The 22,369-nt window shown below is 47.8% G+C and overlaps 1 protein-coding gene across 2 annotated transcripts in view; it reads left to right on the top strand.

Moving 5' to 3' along the window:
* Positions 1-17,201, top strand: part of ABCC11 (ATP binding cassette subfamily C member 11) — a 78,589-nt gene extending 61,388 nt beyond the window's left edge. The window contains exons 24-30 of one of the 2 annotated variants that reach the window (XM_055366642.2): positions 4,240-4,329; positions 5,814-6,003; positions 7,536-7,695; positions 11,993-12,071; positions 12,742-12,855; positions 15,288-15,452; positions 15,582-17,201. In XM_055366642.2, coding sequence (XP_055222617.2) covers positions 4,240-4,329; positions 5,814-6,003; positions 7,536-7,695; positions 11,993-12,071; positions 12,742-12,855; positions 15,288-15,452; positions 15,582-15,674 — 891 coding nt within the window. In that variant the 3' untranslated portion in view covers positions 15,675-17,201. The remainder of the gene's footprint in view (positions 1-4,239; positions 4,330-5,813; positions 6,004-7,535; positions 7,696-11,992; positions 12,072-12,741; positions 12,856-15,287; positions 15,453-15,581) is intronic. The other variant, XM_055366643.2, reaches the window with a different exon arrangement.
* The last annotated feature ends 5,168 nt before the right edge of the window (positions 17,202-22,369 follow it).

The following is a 22,369-nucleotide window of genomic DNA, read 5'->3' as shown; positions in this document are numbered from 1 at the left end:
TCTCCCTTTTACAGATGAGGAATCCCAGGCACAGAGAGGTTAACCAATTTATCCAAAGCCACACAGCTAATAATGGGCAGAGCCTCTTTAAACCTGGATATCCCAAACCACATGTTCCTTTTTTTTTTTTTTTTTGAGATGGAGTCTTGCTCTGTTGCCCAGGCTGGAGTGCAGTGACGCGATCTCGGCTCACTGCAAGCTCCACCCCCTGGGTTCATGCCATTCTCCTGCCTCAGCCTTCCAAGTAACTGGGACTACAGGTGCCTGCCACCATGCCCAGCTATTTTTTTTGTATTTTTTTAGTAGAGATGGGATTTCACTGTGTTAGCCAGGATGGTCTCGATCTCCTGACCTTGTGATCCGCCCACCTTGGCCTCTCAAAGTGCTGGGATTACAGGCGTGAGCCACCGCGCCCTGCCCCAAACTACATGTTCTTAACCACTTTGCTCATCTCATGCAGTGTGGTGAGCACTGAATGCCTGGAAGAGAGCATGGCCAGTGCCTGGCATTGCACCAGCTCAGTGGAAGCTCCCAGTCAGCCCAGCTGTTATTGCACTCCCAGGCGTCTGAGGGTGAGGACCACATAGCTGTCTGAATGTCCATGTGTCTGCAGAAGGCTCTGCACACACAGGCATGTGCGTGTATGTCCAAGAATGCATGTATGTGTAGGAGTGCATGTATGTGCAGGAGCACATGTATGTACTGGAGAGCATGTGTGTGCTGGAGTGCATGTATGTGCTGGAGTGCATGTATGTCCATGAGCACATGTATCGGTCCTCCATGCTGAGCTGTTATTTTGGGCATGCAAAGGGGCTCCATCTCACTCCTCGTTGAGCCCCCTGAAGCAAGCACGTACATGCACTGGGAGTGCAATAACAGCTGGGCTGACTGGGAGCTTCCACTGAGCTGGTGCAATGCCAGGCACTGGCCGTGCTCTCTTCCAGGCATTCAGTGCTCACCACACTGCATGAGATGAGCAAAGTGGTTAAGAACATGTGGTTTGGGGCGGGGCACGGTGGCTCACGCCTGTAATCCCAGCACTTTGAGAGTCCAAGGTGGGTGGATCATGAGGTCAGGAGATCGAGACTATCCTGGCTAACACAGTGAAATCCCACCTCTGCTAAAAAAATACAAAAAAATTAGCCTGGCGTGGTGGCGGGTGCCTATAGTCCCAGCTACTTAGGAGGCTGAGGCAGGAGAATGGCGTGAACTTGGGAGGCAGAACTTGCAGTGAGGCAAGATCGCACCACTGCACTCCAGCCTGGGCGATGGAGCGAGACTCCATCTCAAAAAAAAAAAAAAAAAAAAAAGAAGAACATGTGGTTTGGAATACCCAGGTTCAAAGAGGCTCTGCCCATTATTAGCTGTGTGGCTTTGGGTAAATTGGTTAACCTCTGGGATTCCTCATCTGTAAAAGGGAGATAAAAGTTTCAAAATCATAGACTTGTGAGGATTATGTGTAAATGTGAGACTTAATGTTTGTAAAAACCTAGAGTAGAGCCTGGCCTGGAATAAATGCTCAATGAATATTAGCTATTATTGTTCCTGTCTTACAAATAGAAAACTTAGGGCCTAGAGCATTTAAGTAACTTGGCTATGTTCCCATAGCCAATAAGAGACAGGTGTGTGCACAGGCTCACATTCTCTCTCTCTCTCTGATACACACACACATGCACCATTACAGAGTGCCCCCCAAACCTCCGGCACTCTCAGGGAGAGGCGCCACACCAGTGTCTTAGGGGATTCGGAATCACTAAGGCCCAGAAATCCCTCCCGCTGCTGCTTCAGGACATAGATCAGGAGGGCAACGCTCAGGGCGAAGGTTGCCCAGTGCTGGTGCTGCCCTAAGCGTAGCCCTTGTAGGGAGCGAGGCAGAGGCTCATCTCTCCCAGGGTGCACCGTTCACAGCAGGCGGTTGCTCAAAGGTTGTTGCACCACAGGAGACTCTAATGGGAAACCCTGCCTGGGGGACTGACTGCTTCAAAATGGCCCTTGAGGGTCTTTTCTTCTTTTCAAGGTCTGCTGTACTATTTAAGCATCTTATCTTCATCCTGGTAATAACGTCTCAGCTCCCAGTCCTTCAGTACTTTTCAAGTCACCTTCCACACTCTCACCAGAGTAATGTTTAATTATAGTTTTCATCATGTCACTGCCTTGTTCAGAAGCCTTCAAAAACTCTGTCTCCTGTCTACCAAACCTCAGCTATGGGGTCCTGACCTCAATGTGCTCCCTCTGCTCCAGTCAAGCCAGAACCTCCCTGACTTCTGCATGCGCTTTTGAGAAAATTACATTCGAGCATTGGGAGGCAGGAATCACACATCACATTGCTTTGCAGCCCCAAGAGGCTTCTCAGTAAATGCCAGAGATGCATCTGGCTGCGAGGCAAAGAACCAACTCAAAGTGGCCTCGACCATCTGGGAACTTATTCTCTCATGTAACCAGAAGGCTGGGGTAGGCCTATGCTCAGTTGGCTCATTTAGTGGCCTAGCATGAACCCTTGATCGTTCTACCTTTCTGTGCTGGCATCCACAGCCTGGCTTTGTCTGCAAGTCTGTCTGTATTCATGGTCACGAAATGGCTGCTGCAGCCCCAAGTGTCACATCCTCCCACAATAACAGTCAAAGGCTGGAGAGGAGATAACTTTTTCCATGTGTTCCTTTTTAAAAGCAAAGAGAAGTTTTCAAGAATACACCCATCTGATGCCTTCTCATCCTTCAACGGCCAGAATGGCATCATGAGCCCACACCTAAACCAATCTCTGGCAAGAGGAGTAGAATTAATGTGGTTGGTTTGGATTAACCAAGCTTCCCTGAAGCATAAGACCACCAGACACCTGAACATGATGCTGGCAAGGCAGCCTGCAGGGTGTGATACACTGAGGGATGGGAGGAAAAGTGGTCTTCCAACCCACCCCTGGCCTCTTTTTCAGACTAAGCACCATTTCATCATGGTGCCCACCTTCTCTGACTTACAGAGGGCTTCCCCCTCCTTCCTACACCCTTTTGTTTCAGCCATAGCCAAATGGCTTGTGGGTGCCTGGATGTATTCTGAGAATTTGCTGCTTTCAGGGCTTACATAGGCTGTTCTGTTTGGAACACACTTCTCCACCCATCTTTAGTCCACTGCATCTTACTTCACCTTAAAAATGTCACTCTAGGACTGACTTTTCCTGGAATCCTTCCCTGTGCCCTCATCCAGGGCCCCTCCTGTGCATCCCAGTGGCACTCCAGGGCTTCTCCATTGTGGAGTGCGCCCCTCTGCACTTTATTCTTTGTTGCCTTGTCTGCTTTTCCATCCAGCTGGGATCTCCTCGAGGGCAGGCCTACATATGCTGCACTTTGGAACAGGGAGCCTGGTCCAGCACCTGGCACAGAGCCATCCACCAGAGTTTGTTGAATGAATGTATGATTAATGTGTTACCCAGCACCCCCTGCATGTCCTGTTTGCCCATTTCTTGGGCCAGGGTAATGGAGGTTATAGACCAGGGCCCCAACCCCAGCTCTGCCTCCAGCTTCTAGATGTTTCTGTGGATGTAATTTCTTCTTTTGGCGCCTCAGTTTCCTTATCTTTGGTGCCCCCAATTCCCAAGAGTCCCTAACTCCTCTAGCCTGGGTTTCCCTGAAGGCAGGACCTGAGACAGGAACTTGGGTGCAGGCAGCTTATTTGGGAGGTGCTCCCAGGAACCAGGATTGAGGGAGCAGAAAAGTGAGATGAGGAAGGAGGAAGTCATCATGGGAGTGTGACACTGGGGTCCCTGTTCTATGTCACTAGGGCTCAACTGTCCTGGGATCTCCTGAGAAGCATATGGGGTATTTCCAGGACCATGCCCTCAAAGGCTGGGAGATGGGAGCATTTATCTCTGCTAGCTCTTGTTCCCCATCAGTCAAAGTTCATTCTCAGTAACCTTAAGTCTCCTGGGTTTCTGGGATGTCCTCATGCACAGGCTAGGTGGTTGCTGTGATGTGGGCAGAGGTCTTGAGCAGAAAGACATACAGAGGGCACTTGAGGTGGAACAGTGTCTGGGGAGGTTCTCCCCCAGAATTGCCCATCGCAGCTGCAGCTAAACTCAGAAGTGGGCTGAGGGGGCACCAGGGGCCTCTGCTCCGTTCTTGCTAGGAAAATTATCTTAGTTTCAGGGGTCACTCAGGGGCAATGGCAATCAGTGGTTATCAGGAGCGTTGAAGAGCCTGAGCACACCCCAGCAGCCACTTGACCCCCGATACTTCTCCTTCCTTCTAGCTGGCGTCCAGCTTCCAGGCCACTGCCCGGATTGGCTTGGAGACAGAGGCACAGTTCACGGCTGTAGAGAGGATACTGCAGTACATGAAGGTGGGGTTCAGGTCTGGGTCTGGTGTGGGGAGCCATGCAAGTTGGGGCATGACTTCTGTGACCTCTACAAGCCCCACTGGCCTCAGAGCCCTGAGACCATCCCAGGAAACACCAGGCTCCTGGCCTTTCCTCCCCGTCTTCCCCAGACTTTTGTTGACCATCTCGCTGAAGCTCTTCCATACCTATCTGCTCACTTTGACCACATTCCTCACAGCATTCCTAGGGGGAAGAGGAGATCATCTTCTCCTCTTGGAAATGAGAGATTTGCCCAGTGCAATAATAATGATGACAATAATCTTTGTTCCTATTGTTGCTTCCATTTATGTCATGGTGGTTAAGAGCACAGATTCTGTAGCCACATTTCCTGGGTACAAGTCTAAGCTTTACCATTCGAATCATTGGAATAACCTGGGCAACTTGTTCAAACTCTCTTTTCTCCATCTCTGAAATGGGAAAGACAATAGCGTGCCTTTGCCAGATTATCACAAAGTTGAAATGATATAACACGTAAAGCACATAGCACACTGCCTGACCCATAGTGAGGCTCCATCATGTTCTTTATTATTGTGATTGAGACCTTTCTATGGGCTAGGCATGGTGCTAAGCCCTTTATCTAGACTATCTCATGGGATCATGGAACAATTTTATTAGGTTGATTGAATGATTATCCACATTTTTCAGACAAGGAAACCGAGGTTGGGCCAGGCAGAACTTTTGCTTAAGATCACACAGGCTGGGGCTGGCAGAGCCCTCTGCAAACCAGGTCTCCTGCCCCCTTGCATGAGTGGAATTTATGAATTGTAGGGCTCTGATTTCCTGCCCAGGGCTGCTGCTGTGACACGGCGCCAGCATGGGGAGTTGTGGCTTGCAGCCAGGTGGTCAGATCCAATTTCTTCTCCAGCGTTCTTTCCTCTCAACACACACAACTGCACTTGATGCAGAGTGGGCTCGGCGTTAGGCAGATCTGGGTTTGAGTTCCAACCTGAAACTGTGTGATCTTAAGTAAGTTGTGGAACTTATGTTAAGTAAGTTGTTGATCTTAAGTTGTTGGATCCTCTATCTCCTCACCTGGGAAATGCCTCCAAAAAGGCCTGTCTCATAGGATGAGGATAGAGAGAGATTAAGTCTGCACAAGGGCTCTGAGCTACGAACCCCCCCCGAAGGGGTGAGTCTCTGCTGCCTTTACTGTCATTACCTTGGATTCTATTTCTTTAAAGTCACACAGTAAATCAGGAACATTGCTCTATGTTAATAACAAGGGAATTAGCTATGCAGGTTTCTCACTCTTCTGGGGAAAATTTTGTATGTTTTAGGCGATGGGGGCGCGGGGGATGTTCCTCTGATTACACAGCAGGGGGCTTGACCTTGGCGCAAGGCAGGCTGGGGTGGGTCACACCCCCTACAGCGGGAGGCTGGCAGGCCCGCAGAGGATGGGCCGAGATGGATGATAACTATTGATTTCTTTTTCTTTCTTCAAAAACAAGATGTGTGTCTTGGAAGCTCCTTTACACATGGAAGGCACAAGTTGTCCCCAGGGGTGGCCACAGCATGGGGAAATCATATTTCAGGATTATCACATGAAATACAGAGACAACACACCCACCGTGCTTCACGGCATCAACCTGACCATCCGCGGCCACGAAGTGGTGGGCATCGTGGGAAGGACGGGCTCTGGTGAGCTGAGCTTCCTGGGCGAGCATCCCCAGCTCCTCCTTTGCCCTTTGGGCACTAGACCTATTTAGGGGCATGTGTTTGCTCAGTCATCCCCCAAATATGTATTAGGTCCTCACGCTGTGCTGGGCCCTGTGCTAGACAAACACTGGTGAGCGAAACCCAAGGTCCCTGTGATCATGGGATTCCAGTGGAGAAGACGGATATTAAATAGACCAGCAAATAAAGACGGAAATATGACAGCTGCAGGCTGTGGTGGCTGCCAGGGAGGAAATAAACAGGGTGGTATGCAGAATAATGGGGCTAGTGGTACCGGGCTTTGGATACCTGGGTTCTGAGCCCAGTGCTTAAGCTGAGGGGTGTAGGGTCCGGGCAGGAGCACTTTTGGAGGGGCATTGCAGGGCACTGCCAGGATGAAGAGCAGGCTAGGAGTTAAATCCAGACTCCCCTTTTCCTCCCTCCCCACCCGCTTCCTGGACTGCTCTCACCAGCCTCTGTCTCCTCCTCTTTCCTCTCCCAGTTTCCTTTCTCCTCCTCAGTTTCTCTCCCTGTCTTCCTCTCCTGTCACTTCTGGGAGATCTGGCCCAAGTCCCCCTCCCTCTGCCTCTTTGCATTGTTCAAAAACTACTGTTAAGACTTGGTTCTTGTCCCCAGTCCCCCACTCCTGGACACCCCAGAGCTGCCTCCTCCAGGCAGCCCCATGGATAATGAGAGCCTGCCTGGTCTGTCTCCTCAGCACTCCTGCACTGCAGGGTGAAGAGCTTCCACATATGTTCTTTTGGGTGTTCTTCTCTTGCTATTTTCCACCTGCCAATTGGTGGAAACCCTGAGAGGGCTGGGGTCTGGCAGAGAAAAGCTCTCAGTAGATTCTGACCCTACTGCCTATATTCATTCAGTAGGTTTTTACTGAGCACCTACTATGTGCCTGGGAACCGAAAGGTAAGGAAGACACACAGCTTCTACCCTCATAGAGCTTAACTTTGAGAACAGGGTTGAAACCTCCAATGCTTTGGAGCCTGGCAGGTGACATAGCTGAGTGCCATGGGTGGGTGTGATATATGGGGGCGGGGGAGGGCGGGTGGTGACTGGAGAATGCCACTGTGTCTCAACCAAGTGGCTGCGCTCAGCTCCAGCCGAGCTGTTGCCTGAGGGGGATATGGGTCCAGTGTTGCCAATTCTACTAAATTTCAAGAGAAACATGCAATTTGAACTTTTATATCTAGGATTTTTAAAAATGCTGGCAAGGAATTAAAAAATAACCCTAACATTGTGTGTATGAAACAAAACATGTCTGTGGGCTGGCTTTGATCTAGGGGTCCCACGTGTGCCCTCTGATCTAGGCTGTAACAAGCTGCTCATGGCATTAGGTATCACCTGGAGCAGGGACGCCAGCCCTCTCCTACCCCTTCAGGGCTCACAGTGATGAATAATGGGCCACGGAGGGCAGCGGGTCAGGTGCGATCGCCAGGTGTGACCTGTGCTTCCGCTAGTGCAGATGCAGGAAACTGAGGCCCCGCTTGTTTCTTGCCCCACAGGGAAGTCCTCCTTGGGCATGGCTCTCTTCCGCCTGGTGGAGCCCATGGCAGGCCGGATTCTCATTGACGGCGTGGACATTTGCAGCATCGGCCTGGAGGACTTGCGGTCCAAGCTCTCAGTGATCCCTCAAGATCCAGTGCTGCTCTCAGGAACCATCAGGTGAGTGCTGGGCCAGCAGGCAGCCTGCAGGAGGTGGGTCACAGGACCAGGATTCCAGCACCGGGCTGCTTATAGTGAGCTGGTGACCAATGCCCCGATTTCCAGGCCTCCTTGGCCTGCTGGGCCACTCATGCCTACCTGGCTTACCTCACTGAAATACTGTTGAGGATTAAATGAGGCCTCAATATATATAAGAGCACTTTGTAAACCATAATGTTATACACAAAAACAAAACATATTTTTATTTTTTAGAAACTGGATGGCATGGTGGTGCACAGCCGTAGTCCGAGCTATTTGGGAGGCTGAGGCAGGAGGATCACTTGAGCCCAGGAGCTCAGGGCTGTATACACTATGACTGTGCCTGTGAATAGCCACTGTGCTCCAACCTGGGCAACACAACAAGACCCTGACTCTTATTAAAAAACAAACAAACAAACAAGCAAACAAACAAAAAACAGAAACAAAACCCTGATGGGATTGGTCAGATTTCACTACACCATTAAGCATTTGCACTCAGGCTACCATATTCTTTCTTGTCCAGATGTAGCTTATTCTCTCTGTGCACTGGGCAAAGTCCCTGGGGACGTTTTTAGGAAGTGCTTCTTCAATGGTACACATTCTGGACAGGGGTGATGTGAGAAAAATCCAGGCAGCCCAGTCAGTGAAGCAGACAGAACCAGATCTTCGAGCCTCTTCACTACACTTTCTGTGTCCTCAGAAGTCAACTCAGGGACGAAGCTTTATCCAGATTAGGCTCCTACTGACAATGCACTTTATCTGGGAGGAAACATCAAGGCATGGGGACTGAGGAAGACGGATGCACTAAAAAGCAGGCTAGGTCCCCCCATGTTTTGTGATATTTAAGGAGAATTCTTAGAGCCAGGAGGATAAACTGAACCCCAGAGCTTCATTCATTCATTCCTTCCTTCATTCATCCTCCCACTCATTTAACTTGCCTTTTCTGAGCTTCTGCCTGGTCTGGACACTGTGCTAGGGACTGGAGCCAGCTTAATGAATGTACATTTTCCCTGCTCCCCCAGCAGGAGCTCACAGTGTGGGTGGGGAAGATGGTTTTGTACAGGGGTAAGACCCAATAAATCACAGTATGAAGGGGTAATTGCTAGATCAGAGATATATACAAAATGCTAAGGGAGCTACGACTGGGATGAGTCACTGCCTGAGTGAATCCAGAAAGGCTTCCCAGAGGAGGGGACATTTGATCAGGGTCTTGAAAGCTAAGTAGGAGCTTGCCAGGCAGAAATAGGAGAGAAACTCTTTTCAAGGAGAAGGAACAATATGTGCACAGACACAGAGTTTCAAAATGACTGGGTCATGAGGTGGGGCATGGTAGTTCATGCATGTAATCCCAGCACTTTGGGAGGCCAAGGCAGGGAGATCACTTGAGGCCAGGAGTTTGAGACCAGCCTGGCCAACAGGACAAAACCCTGTCTCTACTAAAAATACAAAAATTAGCCAGATGTGGTGGTGCATATCTGTAATCCCAGCTACTCGGGAGGCTGAGGCACGAGAATCGCATGAGCCCGGGAGGTGGAGGTTGCAGTGAGCCGAGATCATGCTACTGCACTCCAGCCTGGGCGACTGAAGGAAACTCTGTCTCAAAACCTTCCCCGCCCCCACAAAAAAACCAAAAAAATGGTTGTGTTAGGGGAATGATAAGACATTTAGTGATAGATTTCTATGTTACAGTAGAATGTGGCCAAATCTCCTGTGCGTTGATATGAAGAGTAGTAAAAATATGAACTAACATTTATTGAGCATTTATATGTGCCAACTGAATGCTTTAGTATACTGCCTAATTTAACTCTCCCAGCAACACTGTGAGGCCCTTTCATTATCCCCATTTTACAGATGAAGGCACGGAACTTAGGGAGGAAGGGGACTTGTTTAAGGACACACAAAGAAATGGTGAAGATGAGATATAACCCTAGGTGTTCTAAAACCATAATTTGTGATATTTCCCCCACCTCTTGCTGCAGAAAGAAATGTGGACTTGAAATCCTACCTTAGAACTTAAGGCTCTACACTTAAGTGTCTCTCTGAATGTCTTTGATGCCAGCCTGGCTCTCATACTGGCTTGTGGCGTGACCTTGAACAAGCCATTTAAAACCGATAAGAAAGGAGTATACCCATCTCATGTAGGAGAAAAAATGTCAAATAAGCCATCTATGAAAGTGCTTTGGAGATATCAAATGTCATGCAAATAATACCTGCCTCTTCTTTAGTACACGTTAGCCCTACACACAAGATATGCGTGGCTGGCACAACTGGGGAAGGATAAAGCAGAGGTTGACAGGTTTCACTCAGGGCTACATGGCTGCATAGCAGGGAAGTGTCTATAGTGCTGCCTGTTCCAGATGCAAGTGTAAAGCTTGCTGGGTGTAAAGTCCAGATAGATTCCCTCTCTCATGTCAGTTACCTGGATGTTAGGGTTCTTTTCACTGCAAGAAACAGAAAGTCCAGCCCCCCAACAATGAGCTACCACTTCACACCTACTAGAATGGCTATAACAATAATAAAAGGCAAATAGCAAGTATTATTAACAAGGATGTGAAAAAATTGAAACTCTCATGCATTGCCAGTGGGGAGGTAAAATTGTGCAGAGACCATGGAAAACAATTTGGCAATTCCTCAAAAAGGTAAACACAAATTAGCTGGGCATGGTGGTCTGTGCTTGCAATTCCAGCTACTCAGGAGACTGAGGTGGGAGGCTTGCTTGAGTCCAAGAGGTCAACGCTGTAGTGAGCTGTGTTTGCACCACTGCACTCCAGCCTCGTCGACAGAGTGAGACCCTGTCTCAAAAAAAAAAAAAAAAAAAAGTTAAACATAGAATTACGATGTAATCCAGGAATTTCACTTCTAGTGATATATCCCAAAGTGTTGAAAGCAGAGACTTCAACCCATATGTGTACACTAGTGTTTAGAGCAGCCCTACTCACAGTAATCAAAAGGTGGAAACAAGTCATACGTCTATAAACAGATGAATGGAAAAACAAAATGTGGTATATACATACAATGGAATATTATGCAGCTCTAAAAAGAAGGGAAATGATACATGCTACAATATGGATGGACACGAAATGAAAGATGCCAGACAGAAGGACACATACTACATGAGTCCACTTATATGAGGTAGCTGGAATAGGCAAATCCATATCGATGGAAAGTAGAATAGAAGTTACCAAGGGCTGGTGGGGAGGGGAAAGAAGAGACTGTTTAAAGGGTATAGAGTTTTTGTTGGGGATAATGAAAAAGTTTTGTTTTGTTTTGTTTTGTTCTGTTCTGAGACTGAGTCTCACTCTGTCACCCAGGCTAGAGTGCAGTGACACCATCTCAGCTCCCTGCAACCTCCACCTCCTGGGTTTAAGCGATTCTTCTGTCTCAGCTTCCTGAGTAACTGGGACTACAGGCTTGCATCACTGTGCCTGGCTAATTTTTGTATTTTTAGTGGAGTGGGGTTTCACCATGTTGGCCAGGCTGCTCTCAAACTCCTGACCTCAAGTGTTCTGCTCACCTCAACCTCCCAAAGTGCTGGAATTACAGGTGTGAACCACCATGCCCAGCAGAATGATGAAAAAGGTTTCCATATAAATGGTGGTAATGGTTACATGACATTATTAATGTATTTAATGCTGCTGAATTGTACACTTTTAAGTGGTTAAAATGATAAATATTATGTACTTTCTATCACACAATAAAACAAAACCCAAATGGCTTAAGGAAAAGTGGCTTCTAATGACTCATGCATGATAATGGGGAGGCCAAGGCTGAGTTCCAGGGCCCAGTTTTCCCCTAGCATTGCCTTGCTTCATTCTGAACTCCACATGAGGGCCCTGGGGGGCTCCATGTGTCCCACAGCTGTGGGAGGATGGTTGCAATCTCTCTGCACGTCTCCCATGGTAGCCTGAAAAGTCCTGAGATACACTCTGATTGGTTACTTTCCCACCCCAAGCTAAGCACCATGGCCAGGGATTGCTGTATGTCGATTGGCTTATCCTTGAGCCCTTTGCTCCATCAGGAGTGGATGGTGGAGCCTGCCCTGGAACACATGGGCTGGGGGACTGGGGAGGAGGTGGCCCCTAAACAAAACCTGGGCCTGCTGCCTGCAGAAGGAACAGGTGCTGGGAGGCACAAAAAATCTCCATTTGTGGTGGTTCCATGCATTTCCCTAAACCCCATAATCCAGTTCTAAACATTCTTGGTCATTCACTGGGCATATAAATGAGTGTTCAAAGCCTGGGTGATGTTGTTGAACACTTCTCTTTCTCTCATATGGCAGATTCAACCTAGATCCCTTTGACCGTCACACTGACCAGCAGATCTGGGATGCCTTGGAGAGGACATTCCTGACCAAGGCCGTAAGTAGCTCCAAGGCCCAAGTCTTGGTCTAAGTCTGCATCGCCCATGGGGGGCTGCTCCTTTGGGGCTCCTCTCATGTGGTGTTCCAGCTGCTGCTGCTTCGGGTCATGGATGCATCATCTCATGGATATGAGATGACTTGGCATTCCTAAGTCAAGGCTGATGACACTCAGACACCAACCATGTGCCAGACACTGTTCTAGGCTCAGGGGCACAGCAAAGACAAGGCAGATGAGGTCTTTGTCCTCCTGGTACGTACATTTAATAGGAGATAAAGGCAACAAGTAAATGCAGGAGATACTTTCAGATACTGGTAAGGGCTGTATAGGTAGTCATGAGACCCATAGAAACTTCAGGGCAGGAGCAGCTCTTTTCAATTGGGTGGCCAGGCGAGGTCTCTTTAAACAGGTGACAGCTGAGCTGAGACCAAGAACTGAGGGGCAGCCGATGAAAGATCTTTTGAGAGGACATTCTGGGCACAGGAGCTAGCGTATGCAAAGGCCCAGAGACGAGAGTGAGCAAGGCGCAGTTAAGGAGCAAGAAAACAGAGGCTGGAGCATAGAGAGAGGAGGGCAGTGTTGCCAATACAGCGGAAGACTGACGAAGTCAGGTTGGGTCTCACCCCACAGTGGCTTCCAGGTTATGTTGTCTCTTCTTCCCATATCACAGATCTCAAAGTTCCCCAAAAAGCTGCATACGGATGTGGTGGAAAACGGTGGAAACTTCTCTGTGGGGGAGAGGCAGCTGCTCTGCATTGCTAGGGCTGTGCTTCGCAACTCCAAGGTGAGGCCACCACTGCTGTGTGGCCAGGGGAAGCCACAGACTACGCATGATGAGGGAAGCCACACCGGCTCCTTCTCCCTTCACTACCGTGGGACACTGCGTTCTGTGCTGTACGTCTTCACAACAACAACAACAACAGCAACAGAATCCAAAGGGCTTATTCATTTCCTTTTTTTTATTATTATACTTTAAGTTCTAGGGTACATGTGCACAACGTGCAGGTTTGTTACATATGTATACATGTGCCATGTTGGTGTGCTGCACCCGTTAACTCGTCATTTACATTAGGTATATCTCCTAATGCTATCCCTCCCCCCTCCCCCCACCCCACGACAGGCCCCAGTGTGTGATGTTCCCCACCCTGTGTCCATGTGTTCTCATTGTTCGATTCCCACCTATGAGTGAGAACATGTGGTGTTTGGTTTTTTGTCCTTGCAATAGTTTGCTGAGAATGATGGTTTCCAGCTTCATCCATGTCCCTACAAAGGACATGAACTCATCCTTTTTTACGGCTGCATAGTATTCCATGGTGTATATGTGCCATATTTTCTTAATTATTTCCACACATCTACAACCATCTGATCTTTGACAAACCTGACAAAAACAAGAAATGGGGAAAAGATTCCCTATTTAATAAATGGTGCTGGGAAAACTGGCTAGCCATATGTGGAAAGCTGAAACTGGATCCCTTCCTTACACCTTCTACAAAAATTAATTCAAGATGGGCTTATTCATTTCACTGAGTGCCATTCCACATGCATTTGTGGTGTGGGTGAGGCATGGTAGATGAGATTCACAGCCTAGGCTGCCTGATAGCGGATTCCTTACACCTGAGCTGAAATGTCTCCAACTAGACCAAATGATGATCCTCTTTTCTCAGAAAAACACAACACATTAGACCCTCGTTGATTTTTAAATTGCCTACTGTAAACTGTTTTAAAAACTTGGATGCAGTACATCCCTTTTATCTTTATTAGAATTGGGAATTGGATGACAGATGCTGATCCAGGGCAAAATTGCATATATATATATTTTAATTTACTTTAAGTTCTGTGCTACATGTGCAGAACGTGCAGGTTTGTTGCATAGGTACACATGTGCCATGGTGGTTTGCTGCACCCATCAACCCATCATCTAGGTTTTAAGACCCACATGCATTAAGCATTTGTCCTAATGATCTCCCTTTCCTTGCCCCCCACCACCTGACAGGCCCTGGTGTGTGATGTTCCCCTCCCTGTGTCCATGTGTTCTCATAGTTCAACTCCTACTTGTGAAGGAGAACATGCGGTGTTTGGTTTTCTGTTCCTGTGTTAGTTTGCTGAGAATGATGACTTCCAGATTCATCCATGTCCCTGCAAAGGACATTAACTCATTCTTTTTTATGGCTGCAAAATTGCATATTTTTAAAAATTTGGCGGAACAGGGCTTCCAGAAGCTTTCTAGATATTTTGTCCATAATTTCAGGTGTTTGAGTATGTGAGATAGTCTGGGGCAAACCTTCTCCTACGTAGGCGAGGCAAGACACACATGTACACACATACCTATGCATGCATATGTACATACCTCCTCCATACTCACACATGTATGCATGCTCACACACATGTATCATGGTTAATTAATGATAAATGCAAAAACTGTTGGTGCAAACTGTCAGAGCTGTGGGAAAAGAGCTCAGTGGGGCCCAAAGCCTGGGAAAATTTCAGAGGAGGTAGGACTTTCCCCCTCTTCTTTGGAGAGATGAACAACAAATTTGCAATGTGCATGTAGTACTTTCTTCACACTTCCTTATTTCAATTACATAGCCATTTGGTGCTGCAATGGCTTCCTCTGTATTGCTTCCCAAATTGGAGTCATTACTTTATGATTTTTGTCATCTCTGGGTACCACCTACCCTGTGATTTACTAATGATACTCCCTTTTCAAAAACAGCCTCATCCCAAGCAGTGCCATTTGTGAAATCACACTTTCAGTGTGAGTTACAGTTTCCTCATGCATATCATTAATGAAATAAATACAAAAATGTTAAACTAAAAAGAATGTTTATCCATATGCTGGAGAAATCATCTCATGTGCCTCCTGGGGTGTGTGCCTGCCCCTTCTTGGAGAACACTGCTTTACTTTAGTTTAGGTAAATGGGAAAGTAGTTAATAAAACAAGAAGTTGCCACTAGGCCATTTTCATTTCCAAGAACTTAATTCTCTGGCCACTAAAATGCAGTTAGCTCCTGGTTGAGACCTAACGTTCTCTTCATAAGGTAATGGATAATCAGCAATCAGAGCGGGCTTTGCACTCAGCACAATTGTCCCATTTCCCAGCTAAAGAAATGGAGACCTGGAGAGGAAGGGCCCTGGTGAATTAGTGGTAAACCAGGGCTAGACCCAGGTCTCTAGGGCCTGAAGTAGACACCTTCACCCCTGTTTTGTATTCATCAGATCATCCTTATCGATGAAGCCACAGCCTCCATTGACACGGAGACAGACACCCTGATCCAGCGCACAATCCGTGAAGCCTTCCAGGGCTGCACCGTGCTCGTCATTGCCCACCGTGTCACCACCGTGCTGAACTGTGACCGCATCCTGGTTATGGGCAATGGGAAGGTGAAGGCTGCGTCCCTGGGCTGGTGGGAGGATGAGGGCTCAGGCTGCTACCCCAGATGCCTTTGAGTCCTCCAAGGACACAAGCTCAGCTGTGCCCTGATCCTCCCCTCGCCTTTCTCTACCCTCCAGGTGGTAGAGTTTGATCGGCCGGAGGTCCTGCGGAAGAAGCCTGGGTCATTGTTCGCAGCCCTCATGGCCACAGCCACTTCTTCACTGAGATAAGGAGATGTGGAGACTTCATGGAGGCTGGCGGCTGAGCTCAGAGGTTCACACAGGTGCAGCTTCGAGGCCCACAGTCTGCGACCTTCTTGTTTGGAGATGAGAACTTCTCCTGGAAGCAGGGGTAAATGTAGGGGGGGTGGGGATTGCTGGATGGAAACCCTGGAATAGGCTACTTGATGGCTCTCAAGACCTTAGAACCCCAGAACCATCTAAGACATGGGATTCAGTGATCATGTGATTCTCCTTTTAACTTACATGCTGAATAATTTTATAATAAGGTAAAAGCTTATAGTTTTCTGATCTGTGTTAGAAGTGTTGCAAATGCTGTACTGACTTTGTAAAATATAAAACTAAGGAAAACTCACTTTCTTTGTTCTGCTTCCTTTCATTTCTTTTCTTTTTGTTTTTTTAGACAGGGTCTTGCTCTGTTGCCCAGGCTGGAGCGCAGTGGCACAATCTCAGCTCACTGTAGCCTCTGCCTCCCAGGTTCAAGCAATTCTCTTGCCTCAGCCTCCTGAATAGCTAGGATTACAGGCATGTGCCACCACGACTGGCTAATTTTTGTATTTTTAGTAGAGGCGGGGTTTCACCATGTTGGCCAGTCTGGTCTTGAACCCCTGATCTCAAGTGATCCGCTTGCCTTGGCTTCCCAAAGTGCTGAGGTTATGGGCATGAACCACTGCATCCAGCCATCTTCATTCTGCTTTTTACATTAGCTAGTACTTATTCAGTTGCAAGGAACAGAGACTCCCTCAAACTAACTTTGGAAAAAAAAAAAGAGTTTGTTGGTCTTGTAACAGAAAGATACAGAAAAAGTTCAAGGTTGGGTGCCGGAATGAAAGGATGCCTGTTTTGAGGTCTCTGTTTCTCTTCTCCTAGCTCTGCTTTCCTTTGTTTGGCTTCACTTTCTAACTTCCTCTTGCCTCATGGTGGCAATATGGTTGCCTGCAGCTCCAGGTTCACGTCCTACACACTCTGCACCCCCCAGGTCTTCTTGCCTCAATGATTCCAGGGTGAAATCTCACTGGGCCAGCCTGGGTCATGTGCTTGTTCCTGATCAATCATGTGCAGGCTGTTGGCATACTGTGATTTGCCAGGCCTGAGCCACATGCCCATACTTGGGCCTGGGGATGGGATTTGCTGCCCTAGAGCATGTAGACTGAGAATAGAAGAGGTTGTTTCACCAAAGTAAAATTGAGATGCTCTTACTACCTGAAGGAAGAATGGATATGGATGCTGGCCAGGCCCCAGATAGCAGCTGTCTACTATGATTGTTTACTGAAGAGCAGCATAACTTACAACGTATGACAACTGAAAATAAAATAATTTGTTTTCTCTCTTTCTTGTTCTCACTCCCCCACCCTCCACATGTGGTTACAGACAAATAGAAAAGGCAATCATTTTCAACTTACTTCTGGGGAGACCTTGTTGTTGGGGGAAATATGTTTCAAAGTACTTTCCTTTTTATTCCAGATTATGATGTCTGATTTTAAAAAAATGCCATAAAAAATCAATTTAGTAAACCAATATTTCTCACTCTCTTGCCTGCACTGGTGCTGGGAATGAAATGTTGTCCCTGCCCTCAGGGAATTTGGAATCTTGTGAGGGTAAGTAAACAGTAAAACTGTAAACAAGTAAACAGGCCAATCCAGAACAGGGCTACCTGAGGCTAGAAGCAGGAACAGGGTGCAGAGGAAAAGGCAGCCCCCGGGGACTTCCTGGAGGCAGTGTGGGCACAGTTTACTGAGACCTGAGCACTGAACAAACATTTACTCCAAGGAAGGGGACTGGGGCAGGAAAGAATGTTCAAGGCAGAGAGAACAGCAAACAAATCCCTGCAGGAATGAGCTACTACAGGGGCTGATGCAATCCTTGGACGGAACAGGAGAAGTCCGGTGCTGTGGAGCGCGAACCTTCTGTTCCCCATTTGGGACTCTCTAGTGGCACCTGCTTCTCCTTCTAGGGGGTTTATCTTTCTTAAAAAACCTTTGCTCTGTTATTCCCTTCCCCTCAGTCCTGGCTTTTTTCTTTTTTGGGCCCTGAAGTGTCCCTGGGAACCCCATATGCTACCATCCCATCACAGTTCACTGCTCATCTGCCCATTGAGGGTGACTCTCCTTCCTCTGCTTCCCCATTCCCAGAGCTGCTGTGGGACACGGCCCATATCACGGGTGAGGGAGCTCTCTACACACTGGCCCTCCCCAGGCCAGATGCAGCTGCCGTCTTTTCCTTAAGCGACCAGCAGATGGCAGCCTCGTCCCAAAAATGCGGTGATGGCTCCACTGGGCTTCTGAGCTGGCCGGATCCACGGAGATAGTTCGCCACAAAAGTGTTGACCCCTGGAGTCAGAGGACAGGAAATAGAGTCCATTTCCACTCAGTGTGCAGAGCCCCATCCCATCTGCCCCCGTCCCCACCTCCAGCAGCAAAATGTGAGAACCATTGGCTCCGAGCAGCAATAAAGCAGAATTTTTTGAAAAATACCATTAGTTTTTTTAAACAACATTGATTTTACATATATGTATATATATATATATATATAGAGAGAGAGAGAGAGAGAGAGAGGGAGGCAGGGAGGGAGGGAAACGGAGTTTCACCTTGTTGTGAAGGCTGGAGTGCAGTGGCGTGATCTCTGCTCACTGCCACCTGGTTCCAGCGATTCTCCTACCTCAGCCTCCTGAGTAGCTGGAATTATAGGTGCCTGCCACCACACCTGTCTAATTTTTGTATTTTTAGTAGAGACGGGGTTTTGCCAAGCTGGCCAGGCTGGTCTTGAACTCCTGACCTCAGGTGATCTACCCGCCTCCGCCTCCCAAACTGTTGGCATTATAGCTGTGAGCCACCACACCCAGCCAATATTGTAATATTTTATTCCTTAAGCTGAGTGGTGAGTGTATGAGGCTTTGATTTTTAATAATTCTTTTCACCTTTTCAGGTTTCAGAAATGTTTTATGATAAACATTTAAAAATTGGTATTTGGTCTTTCAAAAATAATACTAAAATAATTATAATGAGAGAATGCAGGGCTTTGCTGTGCTTTGTTATATTTATTTGATGGTATGTTATTATTTTTATTTTCAATTCCATACTGGTGGAGAGGAGGTCATGGAATTTTTTTAGAGGTTCTAGAGGCCTTAATCTGTGCATGAGTTGGGGTGATGTTGTCAGAGGCATTTGAACCAGATCACCTCCATCTTGAATAGGGGCTGGGTAAAATAAGGCTGAGATCTACGGGGCTGCATTCCCAGATGGTTAGGGCATTCTAAGCCACAGGATGAGATAGGAGGTTGGCACAAGATAGAGGTCATAAAGACCTTGCTGATAAAACAGGATGCAGTAAAGAAGCCGGCAAAAACCCACCAAAACCAAAATGGTGACGGAGGGACCTCTGGTTGTCCTCACTGATCCACTCCCACCAGCGCCATGACAGTTTACAAATGCCATGGCAACGTCAGGAAGTTATCCTATATGGTCTAAAAAGGGGAGGCATGAATAATCCAGCCCTTGTTTAGCATATCATCAAGAAATAACCATAAAAGTGGACAACCAACAGCCCTCGGGGCTGCTCTATGGAGTAGCCATTCTTTTATTTCTTCACTTTTTTTTTTGTTTTGAGACGGAGTCTTGCTCTGTCACCAGGCTGGAGTGCAGTGGCGCGATCTCGTCTCACTGCAACCTCCGCGCTCCCGCCCCCCTGGTTTAAGCGGTTCCCCTGCCTCAGCCTCCCAACTAGCTGGGACTACAGGCGCCCGCCACCACGCCCAGCTAATTTTTTGTATTATAGTAGAGACGGGGTTTCTATAGTAGAGACCATGTTGGGCCAGGATGGTCTTGCTCTCCTGACCTCGTGATCCGCCCGCTTCGACCTCCCAAAGTGCTGGGATTACAGGCGTGAGCCACCGTGCCCGGCCACTTTACTTGTTAATAAACTTCCTTTCACTTTACTCTATGGATTCGCCCTGAATTCGTTCTTGCGCGAGATCCGAGAGCCCTCTCTTGGTGTCTGGATTGGAGCTCCTTTCCTGTAACAGTGTGGTCCACAGTGACAGCAACTGATGTGCAGAGCAAAGGAGGCCACAGTCACGCTGGCCCTGCCTGCCCTGCCCTCTGTCTGCAGCCCTGGACGATATCGTAAGAGAAACTGGTAAATGAGCAGTCTTCAGAGACCAACCTCTATGGTGGCCAGAGCACCATGCTGTGCAAGGCACCAGCAGAAAGAGGGGAAGACTCAGACTTCAGTCTTTCCGGTCCGGAAGGGCTTCTTTCAGAAAAGTGGCTCCAGAGGGCAGCCCCAGCCTAGAAGGCATGGACCTTTGGGTCACTGGAAAGGTCCCAGGAGGGAGTGGCTGCCTGGAGGGGCAGGGAGCTCACCGTGGCTGGGAGCATTTTCTGGCTCTGGAAAGCTCTCTCCAGTGCAAGGTGAGGGGCAGTGTTCTTATCCCCAGGCTGGGAGCGGGTCCCCCAAGGCTGAGTGCTGGGAGAAATTCTGCATACACCTCTCTGTGGACTGGGACACTGGAATGCAATAATGGAAATAATAACCCCTGACAGCAGAAGTTCTCAAACTTGAACTTGAGCATCCAAATTGCCTGGAGGGCAAGACACAGATTGCTGGACCCCAACCTCATATGGTTCCATCCAGTAGGTCTGGGGTTGGGCTTAAGAATTTGCCCTTCTAACAAGGCTCAGATGTTGCTGATACTGCTGGTCTCTGGCCCCTGCTCTGAGAACACAGAGGTTAGCTGAGAGCACGTGTCCCATATGATCTAGACAGGAAGGGTCCAGGCCCCCATGTGAATGTGCTTCCCAAAGTTTCTGTGCTTCCGGGCACTTTGATTTGCATGACCTCTTTTAACTCTGCCTTCCTGAGCATCCCGCTAGGCCATCCATCCTCTCCTTTGCTCCACTGCATTCACCTAGCAGGAGAATTCAGCACTTTTCCTTATTTCCTTTGTATGTGTAGACCACTTGAATGAAGGGTGGGGTCAAAAGAATTGTTGACAGCAAGTCAACAACTTCCAATTGAATATCAACCATCTGCTTTCTTAAGGAGTCCCTCACCACTCTACCCACTCTGGCTCTGGTTTCCTCTCTGGTTCTCTAATTACTGTCTGTGTTCTCCCTGCCCCCGCCTCCCAATTCTTGGACACGTTTTATGCAGAGCAGTTTAGTTCTCCCTTCTGGTGCCCTTTCCTGCCAAGCAAGTCATTAGGGTGTCTCTGACTGCCCCAAGAGACAGATCAAGGCAGTTGCTAAACCAAAACGGTTCCCACCCTCTGATTCACTCTGGTGCCAGCTGTTAAGATTGTAAAATTTCACCCCATTATCCTAAATGTCCCCTAATCTGTCCCCCGGCATCATTTAGAAAATTCTGTGGAATCCAACCGCTTCAGAGTCAGAAGCAATTTTAGAAGTCGTCAGTCCAGCTGTTCTTAGCCTGTGGTCCATGGACCTCTTAGCTAGATTCAGGGCATCTGTGAATTTGGATGGGAAAAAAATGACATCTTTATTTTTACAAACTGAAATTTGGTGTTTTCCTTGATGGGGCAACAAATAGATAGTATTAGCAGTATCTGTGACTTTGTTACCAATAGAAATCAGCGGTATTCTCAAATCTCATTTCAATTGTTTCAGATGTCTCAAAATATCACTTACATGCATCAGTGCTTTGAAATTATAATAGTCATTAGAACTTCTGCTAGATCACATTACTTAGTGCATCAATATAGAAGCATATACCTTACAGTATTCAGCTGTGTTTTATACATATCATGATAAGCACATTCTGTATAACTGGTTATCTTTGCAATCCTATGTACTTTATCTCATGCATAGAAATACTTTTTCTGAGAATATACTAGAATGCCAAAGAGGTCCATGGCACACAAACAATTTAAGAACCTGCATTTAACTCAGCTCTTTGATTTTCTAGAGGGAACTTGTGTCTCAGGCGGAGGAGATACCTTGTCCACAACCACACCACTGGCTTTTAATAGGCTGGTTTAGAACTCGAACAGGAGAGGGGGCTGGGCGTGGTGGCTCATGCCTGTAATCCCAGCACTTTGGGAGGCCAAGGTGGGCAGATCACCTGAGGTCAGGAGGTTGAGACCAGCCTGGCCAACATGGTGAAACCCCATCTCTACTAAAAATACAAAAATTAGCCGGGCGTGATGGCATGCGCCTGTAATCACAGATACTAGGGAAGCTGAGGCAGGAGAATTGCTTGAACCTGGGAGGTGGAGGTTGCAGTGAGCCGAGATCGAGCCACTGCCCTCCAGCCTGGGCAACAAGAGAAAAACTCCATCCCAAAAATAAAATAAAATAATAAAATAAAACAGGAGAGGGAAGAAAACAAGAAGGATGAAGCAAGCAGTAAGGGCTGGGGATAAAGGCCTCACCCCCAAACCAGCCAGCATGGCCTGCTCAGAGCAGGGGGACAGATAGGCTGCCCCTTCATGGAAGTTCTATTTCTAGTGCCTGACAGCCCCTTATGCAGAGCTTGCCATCCAGTGTGGCATCTCTGAGGAGCATTAGTGCAAAACTATGATTCATCAGAGCAAAGAGGAGTATACTTTGCTGACTTGATAAGCATGTTTCTTGCCAAATCCTTGGTTCCCAGATACTTAATGGGTAGCATTGTACTCTAGAGAGAACCGTACCGATTTGGAAACTTCTGTTCTGATATGAGGGTCTCAG

This window comes from Gorilla gorilla, chromosome 18 (assembly GCF_029281585.2).
Source record: "Gorilla gorilla gorilla isolate KB3781 chromosome 18, NHGRI_mGorGor1-v2.1_pri, whole genome shotgun sequence".
Lineage (NCBI taxonomy): Eukaryota > Metazoa > Chordata > Mammalia > Primates > Hominidae > Gorilla > Gorilla gorilla.
The sequence above is the reverse complement of the archived record's forward strand: the minus strand, read 5'-3'. Positions and strand labels throughout refer to the sequence as shown.